This window comes from Neophocaena asiaeorientalis, unplaced genomic scaffold (genome assembly GCF_003031525.2).
Source record: "Neophocaena asiaeorientalis asiaeorientalis breed wild unplaced genomic scaffold, Neophocaena_asiaeorientalis_V1.1 scaffold169, whole genome shotgun sequence".
In the NCBI taxonomy this organism is placed as follows: domain Eukaryota; kingdom Metazoa; phylum Chordata; class Mammalia; order Artiodactyla; family Phocoenidae; genus Neophocaena; species Neophocaena asiaeorientalis.
The window spans coordinates 2,884,222-2,910,311 of record NW_020172187.1 but is presented as its reverse complement, the minus strand read 5'-3'; the positions used below and the strand labels follow the sequence as shown (position 1 = coordinate 2,910,311).

Here is a 26,090-nt window from a genome sequence, read left to right as displayed (position 1 = left end):
TTATAATATATTGCAGCTTGTATTAGTAAATAATCTATCTTGGAAAATGTTCCATGTGCATTTGAGCATAATGTTATTCTGCTGTTGTTGACTGGAGTGTTTATCTATTCATTCTAATTGATTTATAATGTCATTCCAATGTTCTGTAGACTTGATGTTCTCCTGCCAAGTGTTGTGTCCACCACTGAAAGTGCAGAAATGGAGTCTTCAGCTATTCTTGTTGAATTGGCTATTTCTCCCTTCAATTCAGTCAGTTTTTATTTCATGCATTTTGGGTCTCTGTTAGGTGCATATGTTTATAATTGCTACATATTCTGATGGATTGACTCTTTTATCATTATAAAATGTTGTTCCTTTTCTCTAGTGAACATCTTTTCTTTAGAGTCTATTGTTTTGATATTAATATAGAAATTCCAACTTTCTATGGTTGTTGTTTGAACAATATATCTTTTCTCAACATTTTACTTTCAATCTGTTTGTACATTTAAATGTAGAGTATGTCTCTTATAGACAGTATACACTTGTATATATCTAGAAATTATCTTGCCTGAAAAATCTCTCCTTTTCATTGGATTTTTAATCCACTTGATTGTAATGTTATTATTGATATAGTTATATAAACCTCTATTCTTCTGATACCACTTCCTTCTGTATTAAGAAAATATTTTTGAGGGCAAAATTTTAATACCTGTAATGCTATTTTACTGTACTGTTTTAGTTATTTTCTTAATAGTTGCTCTGCAGATTACCATATACATCTTAACATATCAGAATCTGTCACAGATTTAATTTCCCACAGATACAAACTTAATTTTAATATGATAAAATTATTTCTATATAAGCCTATTCTTTATCACCCTCATTTTTGTTCTATTGTTATTTATAATATATAATACACATTACATAACATATAATAACTACATATGTTTGATGCATGAATACAATTTTAAACAAAAATAAATACTATTAAATATTATTAAATATTTCAATTATGGCTTATCAGCATAATTATAATATTTTGATAAATAGGTGATATTCTTTGTTGAAATGATGAATAAAATACCTGGATATATTAATTTCCTCTTCATAAATAGCTTGTTGACACCTACTTCCTTCATAGTCAGTTGTGTTTTCCAGATACATTTTGCAAAACCATGTGGAAGTACATAGGCACCAATATCCCTTAACATCTTCTTTAATCAACCAACTACATCCATTTGCACATATCTATAAAAAATAAGAATTTTGTAATTGTCCATTATATACTAAAATATTACAATTATTTCTGTTTGAATTTTTTATTTTCCCTATGTATTAAATTCATGTGTTCTTTTAGCAAGGATAAAATATATTCACTTTTAATTTATATTAAAATTGTTCTCAACAGTCAAATTCATTTCATTCTCAAATTATAACAGTAATACATAAATTGTAAAAAGTTAAATAGATCAATATCCACTATAAAGTTGTAGACATTTTTTAAGCTTTTATTTTAGTCAAATTTTTATAGACATTGTTAAACTGTTAACTGTTATGGTAGAAATAGCATTATATTGAGAACCATATCCATGGAAAACCTGTTTCCTTTACCACTAAATAGTTTTTTCTCCTTGAGTGAGGTATTTGGATCTGCCTTTGAACTGACTATAACATTTTACTGCATCCCTTATGAAAAATTAATTAAGTAAAATTTTAACACTTTATTTTATATTTGCATGGAAGTCATAATTATATCTATTCTTAACAAAATTACCACTTTAACTATTTTTAGAGATCTTACACAGATATGCCCAATAGATTTACTTGAAAGAATTAGGCAAACCTTGTCACCAGAGAAGTGCACATCTTATGGAATGCTTAAACTCAAGCATATCCTTTCCTAGCTCTCAGAAGAGAGTTCAAAACACAGTAGAACTTTGATAACTTAAAAAAAAAAAATTCCTCTGAATATTTCCATGTTTTCTTTATTTTTTTTTTTAAAGTCCATTAAGTTATTTCCTATCAGTAGCAACACAATTAGGAATTTGGTTTTGCAGTGTGATCCTTTAATGACAAATTAATTATTTATAGAGATCTAGTCTCTGTTGGGTAAGCATTAGATGAGAATCTGTTTTTCCATTTTTCTATTTGGAGCTGAAGTCAATTAAGAATTCTAACTCCACTAGGAAGGAGAACAGGCCTTTGACATGGACAGACGAGGTGTTTTTCAAAAGCTATTTACACTTAATCAATGACTAAAGTATTATAATTGAATTTACATGCTTTCTGTATGTGTTTGTACTTCAGAAAATCTTTATCCCTTACTGAGTGTCTAATCATTCCTACATGCAGAGTATATTTGCTGTAAAGTTTCTTAAATTAAAGGAAAATTGTTATAATTGGCTTACAAAGTTAAATAAGCTCTTACATATAAAACACCAGATATTAGCATTTAATGACACTATTTTATTATTCTCTCTCTCCGTATGTATCTATGTGTACATTATATACATATGTATATGTGTAATATATGTTTATATACATCTGTACATACATATATATTCATATTATTAATTTTATTTTCTGAAATTTGTGATTGTATTGCATTTTATCCTCAATTACTTTAATGTGTATTCTTATAAAAACAAGGATATACTTTTTCATTACTTCAGTAGTATTATCAAAGTTAAGAAATTAACTTTGATTTTAATACTATATTTTGTAACCTGTAAGCTTTATTCAAATTTTGCCAATTCTTCTAATATACTATATAAAAATACAATATGTAAATTCTTCACTTTCAACACAACTAGCAAATACAAAGCACTAAAACTTCAATTACTCATAAGTAACATATACATAAACACCAGTAATTAATGGTTGTGTTTTTTCTCCCTGTTTTTCTGTACTGTCTTGTAGAGATTGTATTGGAAAATTTGGATTTATATTTAAATTTTCCATTATCTTCTTCCATTATCCCATTTACCTTGGAAGTCCTCTTAGTTGATTTGCTTTAATTCTAAAAGCAATATAATTTAATTAGTCTTATTCTAAAATCTAATTTGGCTTATGTTCTGTACACATACACACAATATGTTTTCTTGATTTCTTGGTATAAGTTTTTTTTATTTTGTGAGGTATTAGTATTATTGTACTGTAGTATGCACAGTCCTGTTAAACTGTATGTACAGTCTGCTTGTAGAGAGGAAATTATATGGGTTTTCAAATAAGTAGACGAGACCCAGGCTGCACTGTCCAGTGTGATCCCTCAGGAGAGAGCCACTTTGGCTGGTTATCTACTTCCTGTGACTCACACTCTAACCCTGTGTCTGTTACCGCAGCTCTGACACTCACTGCCCCACCTGTAACAGCTGCCCCATCTTTCCTGTTTGATTGTTTTTCTTGTGTCCTGGTCTGGTCAAGAGTATACAGATACATCCAGTTAGCCCATGAAAACTTGGAAAAGAGCAATGCTTCCCAGGTACTGGGTAAATACAGAGATTTTGTTTGTTTGCATGTTTTCAATATAGTCTGGGATGATTCAACAAACACAAGAAAAAAAAGTAGATATTACCAGCTAATCACGCTCAAAGCTTAGAATCTGTGAGGCTTCATGTATGCTTAATTTTTGATTTATACTGAAAAACACAAAAAAACTTCATAATTTGCTATTTTATGCTGGAGAGAAAAATGCCATACACTAAAGAATCATCGTATATTTAGTTATTAGAAATCTAGGTCACTAATACACAAAAAAATCATGACAAAACAATGTTTTAACAATAAAAAATAATAGTGCAGAATTCAGACTATAGCAAACTAGTATTGCTTATAATTATATGCCTTCCTTTTTGGTTTATTTTCAAAATAATTTATTACTAGGATTTAAGAAAAACTGAAAGAACCAAATGAAAATGTGTCTAATTTCCTTAACTATGTACCAAAAAACACACTATCCTTTGTCTAAAAATTGTGATATGAACACCTAAATTGCATTTAAAGCTTTGTTAAATGCTTTCGTCATATCCTGATGGTGGTGAATTCTTTACTGCAATTATTTACTGTATCTAAAAACCATTAAGTAGTTGCTGGCCCTAAGAAATATTTAACTTGGTATTTCAATGGGGTTTCTTATCTATTCATAGCCTAGTCTTCTACTAGAGTTTTAGTTTTCTATAATTAAATTTAGAGATAAGAAGAGATCTCTCAGAAAAACTTATAAGACAGTAAATTCTATCAGTGGATACTTACTGAGTTGAATCAATCTTGCACATGTAGGGGAAAGATTTTTCAGTTTTTCAATATAAAAAATCAAGGAATCTACTTAAAAGGAGTCCATTAACCCTCTGAAATTTTATGAAAAACAGTGTGCTTGTGTGTACATAAGCTATCGTGAGGTAACTGTTTCCAGCTTTCATCAGATTTTCAATGAGCATTTTGATCAAAAAAAGGTTGAGATCTACTCATGTATGCCTATGATTGGAGTAAAACCTATAACTACAAATATAAATTACCCTGGAAAACTCAGTGGTTATACATAATACTACATATAATAAAAGTTACATTAGCAATTATAATTGTATTATGATATTTGTAATTAATAATTATATTATAATCAATTATTAACTTGTGTCATTGTACAAAATGCCATCATTAAAAAATACACAAAAATGGAATGATATTTTATTTTATTCTTAATATTAAAAGTTTTTATTTAAGGCAGAAATGTAATAAAATTCTAAATCTAGCCTGTGGATGATCTTTCCTTTACAAGGAGAATAGAGGGAAAACAAAACTTCCAGAACTCCTTTTTCTGGAAATTCATTACTACTGATGCATATATATTACAGAATATTACTACAGAAAATTAACTTCTGCTGGATAGAAGCTACATGTATAATACTTACAACATACTTTTGAAAAAATGTTTTTCATATGCAAGTAAACAACTTTATTTAAATTTGCTATCATTTCATGGAATATCTTGTACGTTTCTATAAATTATTTTGTCATTTCCACATTATATTAGTAAAGTCACTCAGCAAAGGGATCTAATGGGGAGAAACTCTAAGGCCTAATATATGACACATATTTTACCATTTTTTGGCCCGTGTTAACTAAATAGATATGCAAAGAGAGTTCAGGGATAGGACTGAGTGACTTTTCTTTATCATAATATGCAGAAACCTGGATTCTTAGAAAAGTATTAATCAAGTAAAAATTGCACGGGACAAAGTTAAACAGGCAAGAAAGACTCTATTCATGACCATTGCAATAAGAGAGAGATGGAACTCAACTCTGCTGAAACAATACACATGTATGTTTTTAAGTACTGGCATGAGCTAGTGGAACAGTACTGGAGAAAATTAAGTAAGAGACTGACCAACGAGATGTGTGGTGTACACTGAGTTATTCCTGAGTTTGCAAGTGTTTTCCTCTGTGAGTAGGCTAGGCCTTCTGTGTTTGCTAATTATGCCCTTAACAGAATTGTTTGGTGGTCTTTTGGAGGGTCAACAGTGAACAAACACAACATTCTGCAAGGATCCAATTAAAATAGTCTCATTATCAAAGCTCAGCACTCTAGACTGCAAACAGTACCCTGCTCTGAGGCCACTGGATTTTCTTCTCTCCTACTATGACAGTAACATAGGTACATACAGGTACATTTTAGGAATTTTTTGATTATGTATTCCAATTGGATCTAAAGAGATGTAATCTCTCTCTGTCAACATCACTTCCTCTGGGGAATCTGTAAGAGTATGGTTAGGTCCTGTAACATCATCATCTACATGACGTAAATGAGTGATGATTTCAGATGGTCACATCAGCCTACATTCCGTGAACAGAATATTCCTTGAGTCACCTTTTCAAAGTCTTGTGAACACTTTTGTTGGCCCTGAGCTGGGACCAGCTTCTCTGGCAGGTTCTGGAGATGTACCACTGCACAGATGCCTGATATGTTTTCTGGGGTCCTTCTGGTGTCTCTGGCCTTAGCACAAACAATCCCCCCTTCCTGTTGTAAGTCATGGGCATCTCTCATTGTTATAATTTCTCAAGGACAACCTGCAATTACATTGGTCACTCTGGGGGAATTCTGACATGAACAAGATTGTTCACTTGACAGATGCATTAGAACAAAAAGGGAAAAGGTCTCGGGAGCTGTGTCTCCCATGTCTAATAGAGAGATTAGTGTTTAATGCACAGGAATGTGTCAGTTAATGCACAGGAATGTGTTAGTTGCAGCATGCAGGATCTTCGCTGAGTCATGCAGGATCTTTATTTGTGGTGTGGGCTCTTCATTGTGGCATGTGGACTTCTCTCTAGTTGTGGCATGTGGGTTCCAGGTCGCATGAGCCCTGTAGTTTGCGGCACATGGGCTGTCTTGTTGAGGTGCACGAGCTCAGTAGTTGTGTGTGGGATTATTTTCCCCACGGAATGTGGGATTTTAGTTCACTGACCAGGGATTGAACCCAGGCCCCCTGCACTGGAAAGTAGATTCGTTATCACTGGACCACCAGGGAAGTCCTGAAGATAGTTAACTTTTAACAATCATGACTGTATATCTGTCTGAAGCTAGCTTTCCTTCACTTCTTCTTTTTTGCTGTTTCTTCCTTGTTTTTCCTTAGGAAAATTTTAAATTAATTGATCATAAATAATTTTCTATAATTATATGTACATTCTAGGACTATTGTTCACACAGTCAAAAATACAAGGAGAAGAAAATGTTTAACTGTGTTATATTTGTGTTTTCCCTTTGCCAAAAATTTAACAAAGCAGAAAAAGTGTACCTGTGTGTGCAGGTAACTTAATTAGTCTTTTCTATGAATAGAGCACTAGGCGCTTAGAGTTCCGGCATGAACTCAGAAGTCCTGATTTTTTTAAAATATGTGAACACAGAGGTTTATTTATATTAAAAATAAATCTTATGTAATTTCCCAATAACTAAAAGACTCCTTAGGCAAATTAGAACAATTTAACTTTTAAAAAGGTGTTCTATTATTGTTTCCCCAGATTGTTTATAATTATAAAAATATGAATTTGACATAATTGAAATTGTATTTATTTTTTGAAATTTTAATAATGAATATAATTTAAACTGTTTAATCTAATTCATTTTCACTGACTCTACTACACTGATGTACTGGAGTGTTTTATTGATGATACTGCAAATTATAAGAACTTAACATGATATTGTAAATTGCAATTTCCAAATCTTTGGAAGACCTTACGCTGATACTAAATTGAATTAATAAATTATCTTTGGATACCTTAATAATTTTTAAGTAAGAAAAATAAACAAATATTGATCTCTAAATATAGTTTTAAATTACCATTTTTCTTATAGAATGGAAATTAAAATGTGCACATGTCATTAACTGATGTATATTTATGTTTATATAGGTATAGTTATGTTTATTTTGCCTAACAAAAAAGTTGATAAAGTGTTATAAAATGTGTGCTCATGAAAAAATAAAATAGCTAAAAATTATTGGATTGCTCTCTCTGTGTTTTCTATTAAGTCTAAAACAGCAAATGTTCATTACTTTATTTAAAGTTGGTAATTATTTTAAAAGAATACAGAGAAATAGAAATATGTATATAAGATAATATGTGATTTGCTTGTTTCCTAAAACAGTTACTTATTTAAATTAATATAATATATATTGTTTTTTTAATATGCTGGTAAGTCAAATGTTTCTTAAAGATAAAAACTTAATCATCTATGTGCATAGTTGTGTATCTGTACTTAGCTAAATACATATGTGAAAAAGTATATTAAGCTTAATACATATATTCATGAATTTTAAAAACATAATGAAAAATATACTTGAGGGCATACGTGAAATTAAAAGTTCTGAAGAGTTTGACGTCTGTTTGCCTGTATTTGTAATGCCTCTCTAGATGGTTGTATTTTATGTACAAAAAAACTTGCATTATTTTTTATAAAGTTGCTCAATATTAATGGATTTATGCATAATGAAAAGAGCTTACAAATCTTTACTGAAAATTTTGTATGAATGATACACCAAACAGAAAATTACAATTTGGTTTTTATTTATATAAAATGACCAAATTAGGTTGTGTCCAGACAAGAGAGGTTACAAATATTAGGATAACTCTCTAAACGTTTTGGAAAACTCCTTAATATTTTGACAAGAAGTTCCTTATCTACTTAAAATTAAAATTCTATTTTTTTTTCCTGTTGTGTTGTTTGGAAATATCTATTTTGTACACGGTAGAGGTAAGACTGGGAAAAAGAGGGCCATTCTTTGTATCTTTGCCTTAAGTCCCACAGTTGTTAGTGGTAAGACTGACCAGAGACTAGAAATCTTCCAGAGATTTAACTACATTCCAAAGACAAGGATAGTTATTTACAATCTTTAAACAAAAAAGTGGCATTATCACATCTGTGTTTGACTGTCTTTAAATCAGTCTGTAAGTTATAACATAAATAAGAGACAGATGACTAGGAATAAAGTGATTCTTAAAACTTTTTACTACCTCTCTATATTATAAATATAAGAAGTAAAAAGATTTCCAAGTACATTGTTGAGAATTTGTTTATGAAGTTATATTTAAGCTATGCACATCTCGAACATTGAATTTGCAAGCTTCACATTTCTAGCATTTTTCAGACAATTATGAGTTAAAGGGGCAATAAGAAGCTACTACAGAAATGTACCTCACCTTCCTTGTTCCTTCACGTAGGAACCAACACACATGACCAAGGGCTTCGGATCGGTTCAGACTGACAGCACCTTCCATGCAGCTGCAAGCGAGAAAGAAGTAGCTGCCAGTAACCACTTCACGATTTTCACCTTCTGATCCTTACAAAGAGATAAAACATTAAATAACCTTTCACACACTTGAATTCACATTGAATTATTAAAGGCAGTTGTCACATTACTTGATAAATGTAATTTGACAACACCTACACAAAATAAGCTCCTACGTTTGTAGAATATTAGATTTTAAAGAGACCTAAAACAGAATAAGGCTCAACCCTCTCATTTAAAAAATGGACTAAGAAATACAGCAAGAGAATAAGACACAGTTTCCAGACCATGCTATTTAAAAAACAATCAAATGCCAAATAAACTTCCAATTAATATTTATAAAAATAATGTAATAATGATAAACAATACATTTTACACAAAAAATGTTTGCTCTTTATCTATTGTAGTTGTACAGGGAACAATTTAAAAAGAAATTTGGAAAAATTCTTTAAAATATTTATAATAGAAAAATGGTCAGTACCTTATCCTAGGTTCCTAACAAGAAGGCAGAAAGTCAGGGAATATAAGTGTGTGTGTGTGTGTGTGTGTGTGTGTGTGTGTGTGTGTGTGTGTGTGTATACGTAGGTATAGACATACATAAACACATTTATACATATACATATATAATGCAGCTACTTCATGCTCTGATGTTAAAGATAATATCTGTGACACAATAAAGAATGAAATTGCTAAAAAGCAAAATAATGTGACATATAAAAGCAGACACACAGATAACCCAGACTTAGAATTATACTAAGACTGTACAATATCTGTGGTAAATGTGTTGAAGTATCTATAGGAAAAGATGAATATAACTGGTAAACAGATTTGGAATTATGGAATGAGAGGTTTGGAAACTGTGAAAAAAAGCAAAAACCCAAATGGAAATACTAGAATTGTGGGGAGAAAGGAGTTAATTTAGTCTAGCTGAGCACTTCTTATCTTTCATTAGTGGATGTAACATTTCCAGGTAACGAAAGAACATGGGGAACCTGATACAATCTCCTTGTGCATATAACTAAACCTCCTATAAAGGAGACTAAAATATTTCTTAAGGAGATAGTATTTATCTACAAAACCCTCTAACTGATAGCCTTATTTTAGAATTGTTTCTAATTTACAAACCTACGATTCGTGAGACATGACTTCTTGCAAAATATCATCTAAATTATGCAAAGTACAGATGAATTATAAATAGAGAGGGTTCACAAGCTGAAATCTCCCTGCTGTGTGCAGACCTCATTTAGAAATCTCACCTATCACTCTGGGAAAAAAAGGAAGAAACTAGGAAGCCATGCAGAATGTTTCAAACTATTTTCAGCCTTACCAGTGTAACTTGACTGCTTGTATTCTTAAGATTATAAAATATTATTACTATATTAGTAATAAAATAATCAATGGATAGGATTATCAGAAGATCAGGCACAAGAAAGAGAAGTAAATTAATGATGTCAAAAAAATCATATCTTCAGTGTGTTGAGAGAAAATAATTATAATATGGTTATGTCAGCCTGGTACAATGAATTCCTTTATTTTCTCAAGAAAATAGTATTACATTTAACTGTTTATCCAATATTTGGGAGAAGTTGGATAAAAGACCCTGTTTTTTGTGTATTCTTCATTGTGAAAAGATTTTTTTTTTAGTCTTTTTTTTTTGTTGTTTATTAGATGTTGGGAGTAGGCGTTTATTCATTTATTTTATTTACTTTTGCTGTGTTGGGTCTTCGTTTCTGTGCAAGGGCTTTCTCTAGCTGTGGCAAGCGGGGGCCACTCTTCATCGCAGTGCGTGGGCCTCTCACTGTCGCGGCCTCTCTTGTTGTGGAGCACAGGCTTCAGACGCGCAGGCTCAGTAGTTGTGGCTCACAGGCCCAGTTGTTCCACAGCATGTGGGATCCTCCCAGGCCAGGGCTCGAACCCGTGTCCCCTGCATTAGCAGGCAGATTCTCAACCACTGTGCCACCAGGGAAGCCCGTGAAAAGATTTTTTTAAAAACTATTTTACTCAATTACTTTAGAGCTTGTAGAATTATTCAGATTTTATACTTATTATTGAATCAGTTTACCAACTAGTATTTTTTCTAGGAATGCATCTATTTTTTGTAAATTGTCCAATTTACAAAGCTTTCCATAATGATATATCTGATTAAATATTTGGATTTAACTGAGATATTTTTGCCTCCTCCTCCCCAGACTTCTAAAAGGAGGTAACAAAATAAATAAATTAATTAATAAAATAAAACAAAACTTTAATTCAGTGAGATAACTAGAGGGGAGAAAACAAATTTTGAGAAGCTGAAAAGATGGTGGAGGCATGGGGACTAAATTAGCAGAATGGGAACAGAAAAAAACATAAAAGTCTAATTAGAAGGCATGTTTATGAAAAACAAAGTTATTTACCTAGACAATCTTGAGATGCTCAGAACTTAAAGATATCCAAGAATGTGGTACTGAGATGGGTTCTGGAAACAGGGAGATTAGTAACACAGCTTCCCTCCCAAATCACAAATTCGGATATTATACTGACTCTTCACTCACCTCCCTCAGGCCCACAAATAAATAATTTTCAAGGTTTATTCTTTGGAGAAAGGGAATCTTTTTATGTCTTCGCCTCTAAATAGAGTCACCTGAAGTTGGCAGAAAGACTCCAAGTGAGAAAGAACGAAACATCGTTCAACTTACAGAAAACTGAGATACTGAATGGAACAGAAGAAAATTAAAACAAATCAAAGCTATAATAGTCTTATAGACATAAGAAAAGTTATTTTATTTATATAAAACAAGAGAATATCATGAAAATGTACAATTTAGACAACTGAAAATTCTCTAGACAATTACAAATATAATAAAACAAAAATTCAACACTAGTTTTAAGATATTAAATGGGGAATACAGTAGAAAATAAAAAAAATAAAATAATGGAAAATAAATAAGAGATTATGAGGAAATGAAAGAATCAATTTTGGAGATGCAATATCAAAATTTTGGACTTAGGGGTACAGAAACATAAAACAGAAAAAAATTCTTAGTGACATAATACAGAGACTACCTAAAAATTGAAAGGCATGCTTCCAAATAAAAGGGTTTATCAAGAGATATCGACAAGATATGAAAAAGAATACAACCATGGGGATGTAAATTGGTGCAGCCACTATGAAAAACAGTATGGAGTTTCCTCAAAGAAAATCAAAAATAAAATTACCGTATAATCTAGCAATTCTACTTCTGGGTTTTTATTCAAAGGAAATAAAAACACTAAGTCAGAAAGATATCTGCACCCCATGTTCACTACAACATTATTTACAACAGCCAAGACTAAAGTGGAATCTTGCCATTTGCAACAACATGAATGGACCTCAAGGCATTATGCTAAGTAAAATAAGTCAGACAGAGAAAGACAAATACAGTATAATCTTACTTATATGTGGAATCTAAAAGAAAAAATCTAAAAAAAAATAAAAATGAAACCAGATTTGTGATTGCCAGAAATGGGGGTTGGGGGATGGGTGAAATGGGGCATAGTGGTCAGAAGGTACAAATTTCCAGCTGTAAAATAAGTAAGTCCTGGGAATGTAATGTACATGGTTACTATAATTTATGGTACTGTACTGTACATTTGAAAATTGTTAAGAGTAAATCTTAAAATATCTCATCACAAGAAAAAAATGTAACTATGTGTCGTGATGAATGTTAACTAAACTTTCTGTGGTGATCATTTCACAATATATACAAATATAGAACCATTATGTTGTACACCTGAAACTAATATAATATTTCAATGATATTTCAATTTTTTAAGAAGAATATAATCCTCAAAACTTTCAATATAGTGAAATTTCAGTACACTGAGACAAAGAACATAAAAAAAAAAAGACTTTAAGAGAGATGATCCCATGCAGAATATAAAGAATCAAAAGGTAGCCTATTACATATACAATTCTACATTATTGCATGACTTCCTTTCTTTTCCCTTTATCATATATCTCATAGATTGTTAAATCAGTACTGGGAGTATTACACAGTCATTTCTACATCTGTGTTTACTCTTTTGCTCAAAGAGCCAATGATGCCATGTATAATCTTGCACCTATATTACTCATCATGTGGATGAGACACATGTGGTGGGAAAGCTAGGTCAAGAAGTATATACATTTATAGTATTGATAAATATTGCAAAATTGCTCTGCTCAGATATTATAGTGATTTCCCATTTCAACATCAATAGATAAAATCAGCAAGTTGTCAAACTCTCAGTTTTGCCAGTCTTATAGGAGAAAAAATATATATTTATTGTGCTTTTAAAAATGTGTTTTGCTCTCATTATAAGTAAAGCTAAGCATTTTCTCAAATATTTAGTAATACTTTATATACCTCATGTACAATTTTCTTTTGTTGTTTGCTTCTACGAAGTCTTCACAGGTAGACATTTTTGCTTTTCATGCAGTTAAATTACCAGTCTTTTCTTTGTGGCTTCTACCTTTTGTTGGTAACTATAAAGACCTCTCTCAGCCAGGTTCATAAAATAATACATCAACATTTTTGTGAGTTTTTTATCATTTCAATTTTTATATATAAAATGTTTATTGATATGAAGTTAACCCAGAGTATGTACTAAGATACAAACCAGTCTTTTTTCCAGATGACAATTCTGTTGTTCAGCATCAAATATTGAATAGTCCCTATTTATCCTAAAGATTGACATGGCAAATTCCATTATATGCTAAATTCTCTGCATATTTGGATTTATTTTTGGACTTTGCATTTTGCATATATTTTGACTATCAATGCAATAATACTATGCTTTTCATTATTGAAGCTCTATAATATGCTTTAATATCTGGCAGAGCTAAGTCTCTACCGCACCAACCTGCACCATGTGCTTTTTTTAGAGTACACCTGGCTTTATTTGTCTATTTAGTTTTCTATGTGGAACTTAAAATGAATATAAAAGCATTGTTCTTATTTCATTGAAATCTTAATAAATATATAAAATAATATGGTGATTTGAAATCTTTAATATGTTAGGTGTCCTCTCCATCAACATGGTATATTTTTAGAAATTTCTTTCCAGATATTGTGTTTGTAAATATACTGTGGCAATACTTAAAGTTTTCTCAACTTAGAACTTTAATGCTTTTGCTAATTTTAGTCCTAGGAATTTTAACTTCTGTTTATATAACATCTTTTTTTTTTCATTGTATCATTTAGTTAGCTCTTATCTGTATTTGAAAGTCATTTATTTCTTTTTAACATATTAATCAATTAACACAATTCTGTTACTGAAAACTGTTTTGAAAACATTATTATATGTAATATAAGTAAAAATCATTAAACCACATTTGGTTTTTAAAACTCAGATTTGTTATTTAAATCTTGAAATAAGGTCCTAACATCCTCAATGGATATAGAAACAATAGTAGGTATTTAACAAAAGCAGACTTGAAACTGGAGCAGTATGGTAAGAAAAATACTTTTGATAAAGGTTTCCTTAGAGATACAGGATTTTCTTTTCTCACATTAATCATTGTAAAATTACAACAATAACTAATAATGAATTGATTGTAATTAATATATTGAAACATTTTCTGTCAAAAATATAATCCACTACTTCTTGAAGGAGAAAAAAGAGAATTAAAAGTAAATATTGGTTTGCAATAACAGTTCACAAATACATGAATCACTATTCATTTACAAAAAAGTTCACTGGTACATATTAAATGTTTTAAATGTATATGTTTAATGTAGTTAACTAAACAGAAATGATCATAAGCTTTAAAAAAATAAAGACATTCAAATCAAACATCTCCTTTTTTGCTGTGACTTCATCTTTTCTTAACCATGATTCATATTATCTCATTTCATTTCACAACTCATTATCCATTCTGTCAGTATGTCCTTTTCTCAAACCTAATAATACATATAATGAACATAGATGATGACATTGAAAAGAAACAGTGCATGTCAGCTCTTTCTCAAGTTGTGCACCATAGACCAATTGTCCTTGAAGGGGCTTCCTCTAATTAATTACCTTCCCTTCTTTGTAGAGCAATCATATTGGCAAGAATTGATTGGGCGTGTAAGACACTTCATTTAGTTGGTAGAAAAATCTCTTAATTAAAATAATTTTACTGCTGGTAAAATTAATGCACCCCATGAAAATTTACCAGCTTGATTGTAATGTTCCTCTTCAATTATATTTTATGAGAGAAAAAGAAAGATCTTAACAGCAACAAGAAAAAATAGGAATTACATAAAATATGTAATTCTATTTACATACTTAAATCTATCCTATATTCTTTTTTTAAAAAAAACTTTACTGAGCAAAGTTGCACTGCTGAATCCTGTACTGACATTAAAAAGAATTTAGGCGGTTCTGCTTAAATATTTTTTTGACTATTGAGCTTTATTGTACTGGCTTCTTTCACTTGGGACAGTCCAGGTCACTTAAATTCTCACATGTGGAGGTCACATAATTCTTATTTTTGTGATAATTAGATATATTCATTAATTTCTGAACCTAGATTCATTAAGGGATAATGACTAGGTACGCTTTCATTACTTTGATGATAATTGCTCAGGGCTGATTTATCCATGAGCAATTTTGACTTCATATTACCCTTATGTCCTAGAAAATATATGTTATACCACTGTCATTCATAAAATAACTACGTTTGCTCAGAGATGATTTATCCACTAGCAATTTGATTTCCTATTACTCCCCCTATTTTTCCTAAAAACACTATTTGCTACTTTATTGTTGTGAATATGTTCCCTTTACCAATTTTTAGTTTTCAAATAAGTTTAATGTTTAAAATTAAGTGAATGTATATATTCCATTATTCCTACTTTGAGACAAAGGGAAATCAAAATATAAAAATGATGCAGTCACTGGGGTCCATGAACTGATTTGGCTGGTAATAGAAGACTATGTTTCTCACTCTGCACATTAAACGTATTTTAATGGAACCTTAAAGATCTGTGTCCACCTCACTACAAAATTCCAGTTTGGTTGTTTCGTAGTGGAAGTCTAGCAGTAGTATGTTTTAAAAGTGTCTTGGGTGCTTATACTATGTGGCCAAGGTTTAAAAACGACTGAGCTAACACAATCCCTAAATTGTCCTGAGACCAGATATTTCAGGTAACTTCTCTAGTCTCAGTTGTTGTTCTTGTTTGTTTGGTTTGATTGTGTAATTTGTGAAATAGTAGGTATTCATACCAGATCCTCTGAAATTCCTTTCTGCACTAACATGACATAATCAACAAGTTATTGCTCTCTTCTTTCACTTCTGGTCTTGAGTGTGATTTGCTTAATGAATCACTATTTCTGTCATTAGGGTTGTTAACTCTCCCGCACACCATCTTATGATCATGTTGAAATAAATTACCATGTCTTCTGTTTAAAAGGCTAATTTATTAGTTTACTTCAAGACTGTTTTAATGTAATAGTACACTTATAAGTGCAGCTGTTGTCAATTGAATAAAATTAGCCATTGGTTGAGAACAGATATGTCAAATCTACTAATTTGCTGATTGTTGATAAACTATAATGTCAAAATATCATTGACAGAGGAAATCTTCTTTAAAATAATTAATTGAAGTACTGTTCAATTTCAAGAATTTGGATCAATTTGCTTGAGCTAAGTCAAATAACATTAAAAGATTAATCAAACAGAAAATTATGCTCATCAAAATAGATTTTGAATAGGAACTGCCATTGTATGAAACAATTAGTAATATATTTAACTAAATATGTATTGTAATTATTTTATTTCAAGAGTCAAAGCCAGAAAACTAGGCTTCATCTTGACACGTCTGGTGCTTGCTCTTTGTATACAATCCATAAAAGGACTTTCCATCACCTCACAATATGACTACAACTAACTCTACCATTTTTTCCTTCTCCAATCTATTTCTCCACCTGATCTTCTTTTAATTTTTTTTTTTAATGTGTCAAACTCTACAAGTATTTTAACCCCACATTTTAGTTTGGAAATTACTTTCTTTCCCAAATCTTATTTTTACTCTTGCTCTCAGAGTTTCAGCCAGGACTTCAAAGGACCATCACTTCTTAGCGTCTGTTTTTGTTTTTGTTTTTTTCCTAATGTGCTTTATTGGAGTCTGATTGACATACAAAAAGTTGGAGATATTTAATGTGTACAACCTGATGTGTTTAGAGAAAGTATACACCCGTGAAGCCATAAACACAATCAATGTTGTCAATTTATCCATCACCTTCAAAAATTTCCTCCCACCTGCTCTGTTTTTGGCATTTTTTTTTCCTTTTGTGGTGAGACTATTCAACATAAGATCTGTCCTTTTAAATATACAATGTGTTATTGTTAATCATAGGCTCTGTATTGTACATATTTCCAAAACTTGTATAATTGTGAACATTTGAGCATTTTGAAACATTGTTATTTATAAAATAAAATTCCCTCAATATAGAATGCTCTCTTCTCCAACTTCTCTACCATGGCCTTACTGTATTTATCTCTGTTACTTTTTTATTAAATTATTTATTTATTTATTTTTGTCTGCGTCAGGTCTTCATTGCTGCGTGCGGGCTTTCACAAGTTGTGGCGAGCGGGGGGTACTCTTTGTTGCGGTGTGCAGATTTCTCATAGCAGTGGCTTCTCTTGTTGTGGAGCACAGGCTCTAGGGCACACAAGCTTCAGTTGTTGTGGTGCACAGGCTTAGTTGCTCCGCAGTATGTGGGATCTTCCCGGACCAGGGCTATGAACCCGTGTCCCCTGCATTGGCAGGCAGATTCTTAACCACCGTTCCACCAGGGAAGTCCCTATCTCTGTTACATTTTATCATAGAAACTTTATCTGACCTCCCAACCTACTCTCCCAATTGCCCATATTTTCTTTTCTTTTCTTTTCTTTTTTAAACAGGTTCTTTGGTTATAAGTTTGCATAGAAAGATGTTTCTTTCTGTAGGAACATTTTACTTCAATTTACAATTATATATTTATCATTGTGAGTATTTTCCCAATAAATTCCTCCAAAAAATAGTTAGATCTGTGAGAGTAGAGGATAATTCTAGATTTTTTCAGTTATATATCTTGTACCAAGCAGAATTCCTGGGATGTAGTAGATGATAAGCATACGTATGTCTTTTAAAGGAACACATCAGAGAATAAGAGTATTAAATTCATTTTTACTTTATTTTGTGTTTTGAGATATAAAGTATTTTGTGTGATTGGAAAATGAATACTTACCTAGTAAATTTTGAACTGACTTAAGCAAATTAAAAAAAAAAAACACACGCTTTAATTGAATTACCTGTAAATTTCAATTGCCACACGTATTTTAATTGAGGAGGACTTGCAACTTCAGCCTGAAAAATACCATGGCTGATGGCTCCACAGTAGCAGGTGTACAGATGAATTAAGCAAGCATTCTTCACAAATCGACATGAATTTCTTGTGCACCCTGGAGTGCATATATACTAAAAAAGGAAATAATAAAATTGATTAAAAACTGAAATATATTTGATATATAAACTTTTGCTTATATAAACACACAGCTAATTTCTAAAACCACCAATTTAAAAAAAGTCTATAGAAGACACATAATATACCACTCTTCTTATTCCTTCTATTCCTTTCTCTTCTCTTTCTGTAGCATCTTGCCTCATGTTCATGTTCATACTGCCTATGTGATATTCTTTTGGCTTTGACTCACTCCTTAACCTACAATGTTTCCTTATGTTCCGTCTGCTGGGTTATAATTTTTTTCACAAATGAAAAATAATCATGGTACAAATTATGAGATGCATCATCTAAAACATCAGTGGATCACTTAGATTAATGCAATGAAATGCCAAGGTACTGTTTAAGTTTGTCAGTTTTTTAAAGGTATATTATTTGAAAATATTTTAATATAATCAGGGTGTATTTTCTAATAATATGATTTATCTGCAGTAATCTCTAGTATCTTCAAAGACAGAATTCATATCTGGTTATATCCATAATTAAATTAATTAAATTTACACAATTTTAAGTCACATTCAAGCTATCATTAAGTTTTAATACATGCTACTTTACTGAGGTCTTAGGATGACATAAGTCAATAAGATAAATTTAAGCCCTGGAGACAGACAAGGGCCATATATTCTGTTTAGGACATATCTTAAGCCATTTCTAATTCTCCTAGTTTCAAATGAGCAAATCCCCCCCTCCCCCTACATTTGGCAGAAGGAAGCACAGCTGAGTCATGAGGCACAAGGACTCACTAGCATCTAACATTTCCTTTAATGCAATTACTGTACTAAGCAAGCTTTGTTCTAACTGTTTCAGGTCATGATGGTCTTCTACCTGGATTCACAATAGAATTACTAATGGCTACACAAAGTATGAATCTTAAAGTATGAATTTTTATATAAATTAGTACAAGACCATATATCTAACTGAAATCAACACTAAAGACTAGAAACAATCTGAAAAAATTTATCATTTCATTATACTGAGTGGCTACCAAGAGAACACCATTTTGTAATAAATTTCTAAGACTTGAGATCACTGAAAGTTTTAATCCATAATTTTTATACTAAGACACAGAATTTAAACTCTCCAAATGGTATTAGCCAACCTTCACTATCAGTGGATTTGTGATCTTCATTGTGATAAGACATATGAAGGCCTAATAAATTTGACTTCATGACTGTACAAAATAAACTTAGCATAGTAGTATATGGTTTGTATTAAGAACCAGTAGAGTCATCTCTTTACTTAAAACAAAACAAAACAAAAAACATAAAACTCAGCTTAAATTAAGCCGTCTCTTAGATTTTTTGTTTTATTTGTATATGTATGTGTGCGTGTTTTAAACTAAGAATATCAGAGGCAGCTGCACCAAATATATGTGTATAATCCTCATTTCTGTCTGGAAAAGTCAAGAATGATGGGTCCATTTAGAAATAAGATTTTACATCTTCTTTAATAACTCTAGGGAAGGTGGACAAGTAAAAAATAGGGGCCAGCTAATGATGACAGATGCCAGGCAAAATCATAGTAATAACATGGATCCTTGCTCACAGTGCTGTTATGGTGCTCATCCTGCTAGTTTGAATGTTACTTGGAGACAAAATAGAAGTCAGGATTTAGCTGAATAGAAAAACCAAAGCTCCGCATGATAGTTTTCCAGGAAAGTCAGAACAATTTATCCATCTTTAGACCATTCTATCCTGAACAAGGACACTGTGAAGGTTTCCTGTCTCTAAACAAAGTTTGGGTTTACAAGAACTTATTTGGGATGGGAAATTGGAGCCTTTATTACTATATATAGATTATTGCAACACAGAAAATTGTGTCTGGCAGCAACCTGAGTGTTAGCAATTTATTTCCTTAGACCATATGTAAAGGTTAGGAAGTATCATGATATAGGTCTATTCTAAAGGTGACCTCAGTCAATGACTTGTGTGTTCATGTGAGAATTCATACTAACACACACACTCCACAGCAACAACAAGAAAATAAATGAAAACAGGTGAACAGAACAGAAATAAAGTAAAATAGTGAGATTGAAGAGTGGAGGCTTTTAGGCAAGTAAACTAAAACCTCAAATCTGAATAGCTCTGAGTGTTCTAGCAGCCAAGTAAAAATATAAAACATGAAAATATAGTGTAAGTCTTCTTGTTTATTAGAAGAGGTGGATTTGCATTTTGATGGATTCATTTTAGCTTATTGGAAAAACCATATTTCCAGATGAAACTCCTAAGGAATAGTTGTCATATGGAGGAGGGTGTTAAAAAAGTGATAACACTTTAATAATATGATATTTTCATGGAAAATTATTTAACAATTTGACCATGAATTCATAAACATTTTTCTGCATAGTGCTACTTTGTACAAGTAAGATGGTTTTCAATAAATTGATTCTTTTCTTTTTGAGTATGAATTTTGAAAATGCCATTAATGGAGGAAATTAGTCATTCTGAATTCACATGGACATGATGACTCACGTAATACCTATCGCCCATTAAAACATTATTTTATTAATTCTTATAAACTTAAATAGACAATTTAACAATTCAGAATCATTTGTATGACAAGATCGGCATCTTTGTGAATTCAGTTACTCTAAAGTGACCTCTTTTTAACATTGACACTAATTTCCAATAGAATTAATAGTCCTCTCTGTCATTAAGTTACCTGAAGTTCCACAGTGACCCCAGATGCCATGGTAATACTAATTTTTCTCTATCAATTTTATTTGGACCAAAGGGGATTCAAAGTTTTACAAGAAAATAATCATTTAGCTATTTGACGTTTTAATCCTCCCCAAATTAATAGCTGGAATTAATACTTTACAAAATTAATACAAATACTTGGAATTAATTCTTTACCTTATTTTTAATACTATTATATATTTCCCATTCAATGCATGGATTAAGTAACAAATATTTTTTAGAAAATCTGTGCTTGTCTAGAAGATCTATTTCCAGACATTCCAGATCTACTTCTTCAACATGCATAAGTTTCAACCTTCATCCATGAAATAGAAATATGATCCCCCTGAAATAAAAGGGGTTCACTTGCATTGGCAGAGTGTATTTAAGGTGAACAATTCACTTGTTTGTCTGGGGCTTAATTTTTTTAGCATTGAGATCCCTATGTCCAGTGAAGGCACTCGGTCCTAGGCAAACTGGGACGGTTGGCTGCCCTAAATTGATTATATACTCAAAGTATTATTCCTGAAATGAAGAACAGAGCTGCAGCTGACATGTCATGAGAGAGAGAAAAATGGTGTTCTGTTGTTCTAAGCCTCTGAAGTGTGCGTGTGTGTATGAATATGAATGTTTGTAGGGGATTACCACAGCATAACCTATCTAACACACTTATCAAAAGTTTTCTCTATCTAGAGGTGAGACTAAACTCATTTGCTGAGGTTTGTTTCAAACATGAAATATCTATAATTGTATTAAGTTGGTTATAATTTTATAAAGTATATAGCTCACATATCTGTAAGAAAATTAATATTACATTTATTACAGTAAACTATAGGTGTTTATAAATTACTCATAAAATATACATGGAAAAGCAGTGTTAGTCTATCTTGTAGGTAACTGCCCAGTTTATATATAAAATTTAAAAACAGCAAACAATTCAGCATTTGTAGTATTTCTTTTGGAATTGAGTGGGGTGGCAGTGGTGGGGATATACAAACATTCATTTGAAGGTGAACACATATCTTATTGTTGACAGTGAACTAATTAACTACCACATATTAGAAAACTAAACTTGAATTAACTTTGAACTTTCATAAGGTTGTAAAAGCATAATTTTGGTAAGCAAGCAGTGAAATTAAGACAATGATGAAGCGGTTTTGCAATGACAGTAAAAAGAAGCAAGAGAATCAAGAAAATTGTCCATAAAAAGGAAAGCAATCTATTTCTTATATCACATGTCAGTATATGTTACATCAGTAAAAGCATATTTTGCAATACCAAAGTTTTGTGACTTTTACTTGATTGACAAAAAATACATATTCATAGTACTTTTATAACCCTAACTAACTGATTTAACATATCATGTGCTGAAAGCATTTGATGATGCTTTCTTAAGGCTTTTGTTTTTTATAAAGGGAAAAAATTTTGATTGATAGTATGAAGAGGATTTAAAAACAACTCTAGATGTTGAGTTATTTTAACAGCTATATTTCTTAGGCAAGATAATGATTTCTTTTAGATATTCTGCTTCCTGTGCTGTACAAGCATTTTAAACTTCTCTCTTTCAAAGAAATTGTATCCCCAAATCATGGCTCCTACCTATCTTACTACATCTGTATTCCCTGATGGTTCTATGTAAGCATTTATGTCAGGGTTTAGAAACTGTGTTAAAAATATAGAATTTTTTTTCTTTACATAATGAAGATACTAATAATAAGGATACCACATCTCTCTCCCTTTGCCTCAGTGCTGTCACTCTCTCTCTCTCTGTCTCTCTCTCTCTGTGTTTGTGTGCATGTGTGTGAGAGAGAAAGAGAGAGACCATTTTGCCTTATATATGTTACCATTGTTCAAATGAGTTCAAAAGCATTGTCTAATTCATTTCATGTGAATTTTCAACAGCCTTGATAAAGAAAGGCCATTTATATTTTGTTCTAAACTTCAGATAAAAAGACAACAATTATGAGATTTTTAAAAAGATCATACACTTCAGTTCTCACAACGCCAGGACAGAAACATATATAGGTGGTTTAAAATCATTTTACTTTATTTTTTGTCTCCTCTTTATTCTCCAATAGAAATGTTATTGGTACAAATCTTAATCAGTTAACACTAAAGATATATAATCACTAGAAATCGGAAGCGTAAAATGTTATGAATCTGAAATTTTATTGTTTTTGTCACAACCCCTCCTTGCAGTACCATTTCTTTCTCACTCATTCTTCTTGAATTAGTACTAAAAAATCACTGATATTTTATTTATTTGTAAAATATCATATTGTACCTAGTTTAAAGAAATTTAGTGATTTTGAAAAAGCAATGATGAATTCACACAGAAAAAAGTTCAAAAACATCCAATGATATGCTGCCTACAAAAGGCTCAATTTAGCTTTTAGGACATACACACAGTGAGAGTGAAGAGATGGGGGAAAATATTTCAAGCAAGCAGTAACCAAAAGAAAGCAGGAGTAGCTACACTTATATCAAACAAAATAGACTTCAAGCAAAAATTGGTCAAAAGAGACAAAGAGAGTTATTGTAAAATACTGAGTCAATCCATCAAGAAGGTATACCATTCATAAATATTTATATGCCCAACACTGGAGTAAATATATAAAGCAAATATAAAAAGAACTAAAAGGAGAAATAAATAGCAATACAATAATGCTTGGAGACTTTAACACCCCACTGTCAACAATGGATAGATCCAGACAGAAAAATCAATGAGGAAGCTGTAGATTTGAAAAACACTATACTTCAAGTGGATCTACCAGACATATACAGAATATTCCATACAATAACAGGAACACTCTTCAAAGTGCACATGAAACATTTTCTATGATAGATCATATGTTAGGCTGCAAAAAAATTTCACCAAATTAAAAAATAATGAAATTATATAAAGTATCTTTTGACCATCAAAGTATGAAACTAGAATCAATAACAGGATAAAAGCTGTTTTCCACAAATATATGGAAGCTAAACAACACACTCATGAACAACCAATGTTGTTCATAAGAAGAAATCAAAAGGTAAAATTTTTAATTCCTGAAACAAATGAAAATAGAAACACAAGGTACCAAAACTTATGGGATGCAGCAAAAGCAGGTCTAAGCAGGTCTAAGTGAGAAGTGTATAGGAATAAACACACAAGTCAAGAAAAAGAAAGATCTTAAATAAACAGCCTAACTTTATGCCTCAAGGAACTATAGAGTAAAATAAGAACAAAAGTAACAGAAGAAAAGAAATAATAAAGATTGCAGCAGGTATAAATAAAATAGAGAATCAAGAAACAATATAAAAGAAGTTCTAGCCAGAGCAATTACAAAAGAAAAAGAAATTAGATTCATCCAAATTGGAAAGGAAGAAGTAAAACTGTATCTGTTTGCATATGACATGTTATATAAGGAAAATCCTAAAGACTCCACCAAAATACCATTAGAAATAATAAGCAAATTTAATAAAGTTGCAGGACACAAAATCAGCATACAAAAATCTGTTGTGTTTCTATACACTAATAATAAATTATCATAACTAATAAAGAATATCCCATTTTCAATAGCATCAAAAGTAATTAAATACTTAGGAATAAGTTTAACCAAGGAGATCAATACCTGTATGCTGCAAACTATGAGATATTGATGAGAGAAATTTAAAAAGACACAAGTAAGTGGAAATATATCCTGTGTTCATGGTTTGGAGAATTAACATTATTAAAATGCCAGTACTACCCAAAGCCATCTATGGAGTCAATGCAATCTCTATGAAGATTTCAAGGGCTTTCTTTCTTTTTTTTTTTTCCAGAAATAGAAAAATAGTCCTAAAATTTGTGTGGAACAACAAAAGACCCCAAACAGACAAAACAATCCTAAGAGACAAGAATGAATCTGGAAGCATAAGAGTTCCTAATTTCAAACTATACTACCAAAATATAATACTCAAAACAGTATGGTAATGGTATAAAAACAGATAGACCAATGGAAAAAAATTGAGAGCCCAGAAATAAACCCATGCATATATGGTCAACTAAGAATTAAAAAAGGATCCAAGAATATTCAGGGGGGGAATGATAGTCTCTTCAATAAATCAGGCTGGGAAAACTGGATATTCATAAGCAAAATAATGAAATTGGACCCCAATATTTACCATTCATAATACTTCACTTGAAATAAGTTAAATATTTAAATATGGCTTAAAACAAGCAAACAAAAACTCCTAGGAGAAAATAGAGGTAAAAATCTGCTTGATATTGGTCTTGGCAACAATTTCATATATATGATCCCAAGTGAACAGTAAAAAAAGCTAAAATAAACAAGTGAGACTACATCAAATAAAAAAGGTTCTGCACAGCAAAGGAAACATTAAACAAAAAGAAAAGACAACCTTTGGAATGGGAGAAATGTTTGTAAACCACATATTTGATAAGAGGCTAATATCTAAAATATATAAAGAACTCACACAACACAATACCTAAAAAGCAAATCAAATTTTAAAAATAGAAATATTACTTAAAGAGGGGAGAGATATGGGAACATATGTATAACTGATTCACTTTGTTATAAAACAGAAACTAACACACCATTGTAAAGCAATTATACTTCAATAAAGATGTTAAACAATAATAATAATATTATTATATATGACAGGAAAAAAGAAAAAAAAAAAGGAAATGTTACCTGAATAGACATTTTTACAAAGAAGATATTCAAATAGCTATTAAGTACATGAAAATGTTTTCAGCATCACTAATCACCAGGAAAATGCAAATCCACAACAGGATTACACATCTGTGAGGATGTAAAGAAAAGGGAGCCCTTGTACACTGTTGGTGGGAATGTAAATTTGTACAGCAACTATGGAAAACAAAATAAAATTTCCTAAAAAAATTTAAAATAGAACTGCCATGTCATCATGCAACTCATTTCTGTGCATATATACAAAGGAAACAAAATAACTATCTCAAAGAGATATGTACACACCCATGCCCATTGCAGCATTATTCACAACAGTGGAAACATGGAAGCAACCTAAGTGTCCATTGATGCGTGAACGGACAAAGATGATGTGGACTAATATATATATACATATATATTATTCAACCATAAAAAAATATATATAATATAAATAGCATATATTATACATAAATAATAAATAATATATAATG

General features: G+C 31.1%; 1 protein-coding gene across 1 annotated transcript in view; it reads right to left on the bottom strand.

Annotated features, from left to right (window-relative positions):
• Positions 1–26,090, bottom strand: part of EYS (EGF-like photoreceptor maintenance factor) — a 1,631,219-nt gene that overhangs the window by 1,490,884 nt on the left and 114,245 nt on the right. Inside the window, 3 exon segments of the mRNA XM_024761621.1 lie at positions 1,064–1,227; positions 8,668–8,807; positions 18,040–18,205. Coding sequence (XP_024617389.1) covers positions 1,064–1,227; positions 8,668–8,807; positions 18,040–18,205 — 470 coding nt within the window.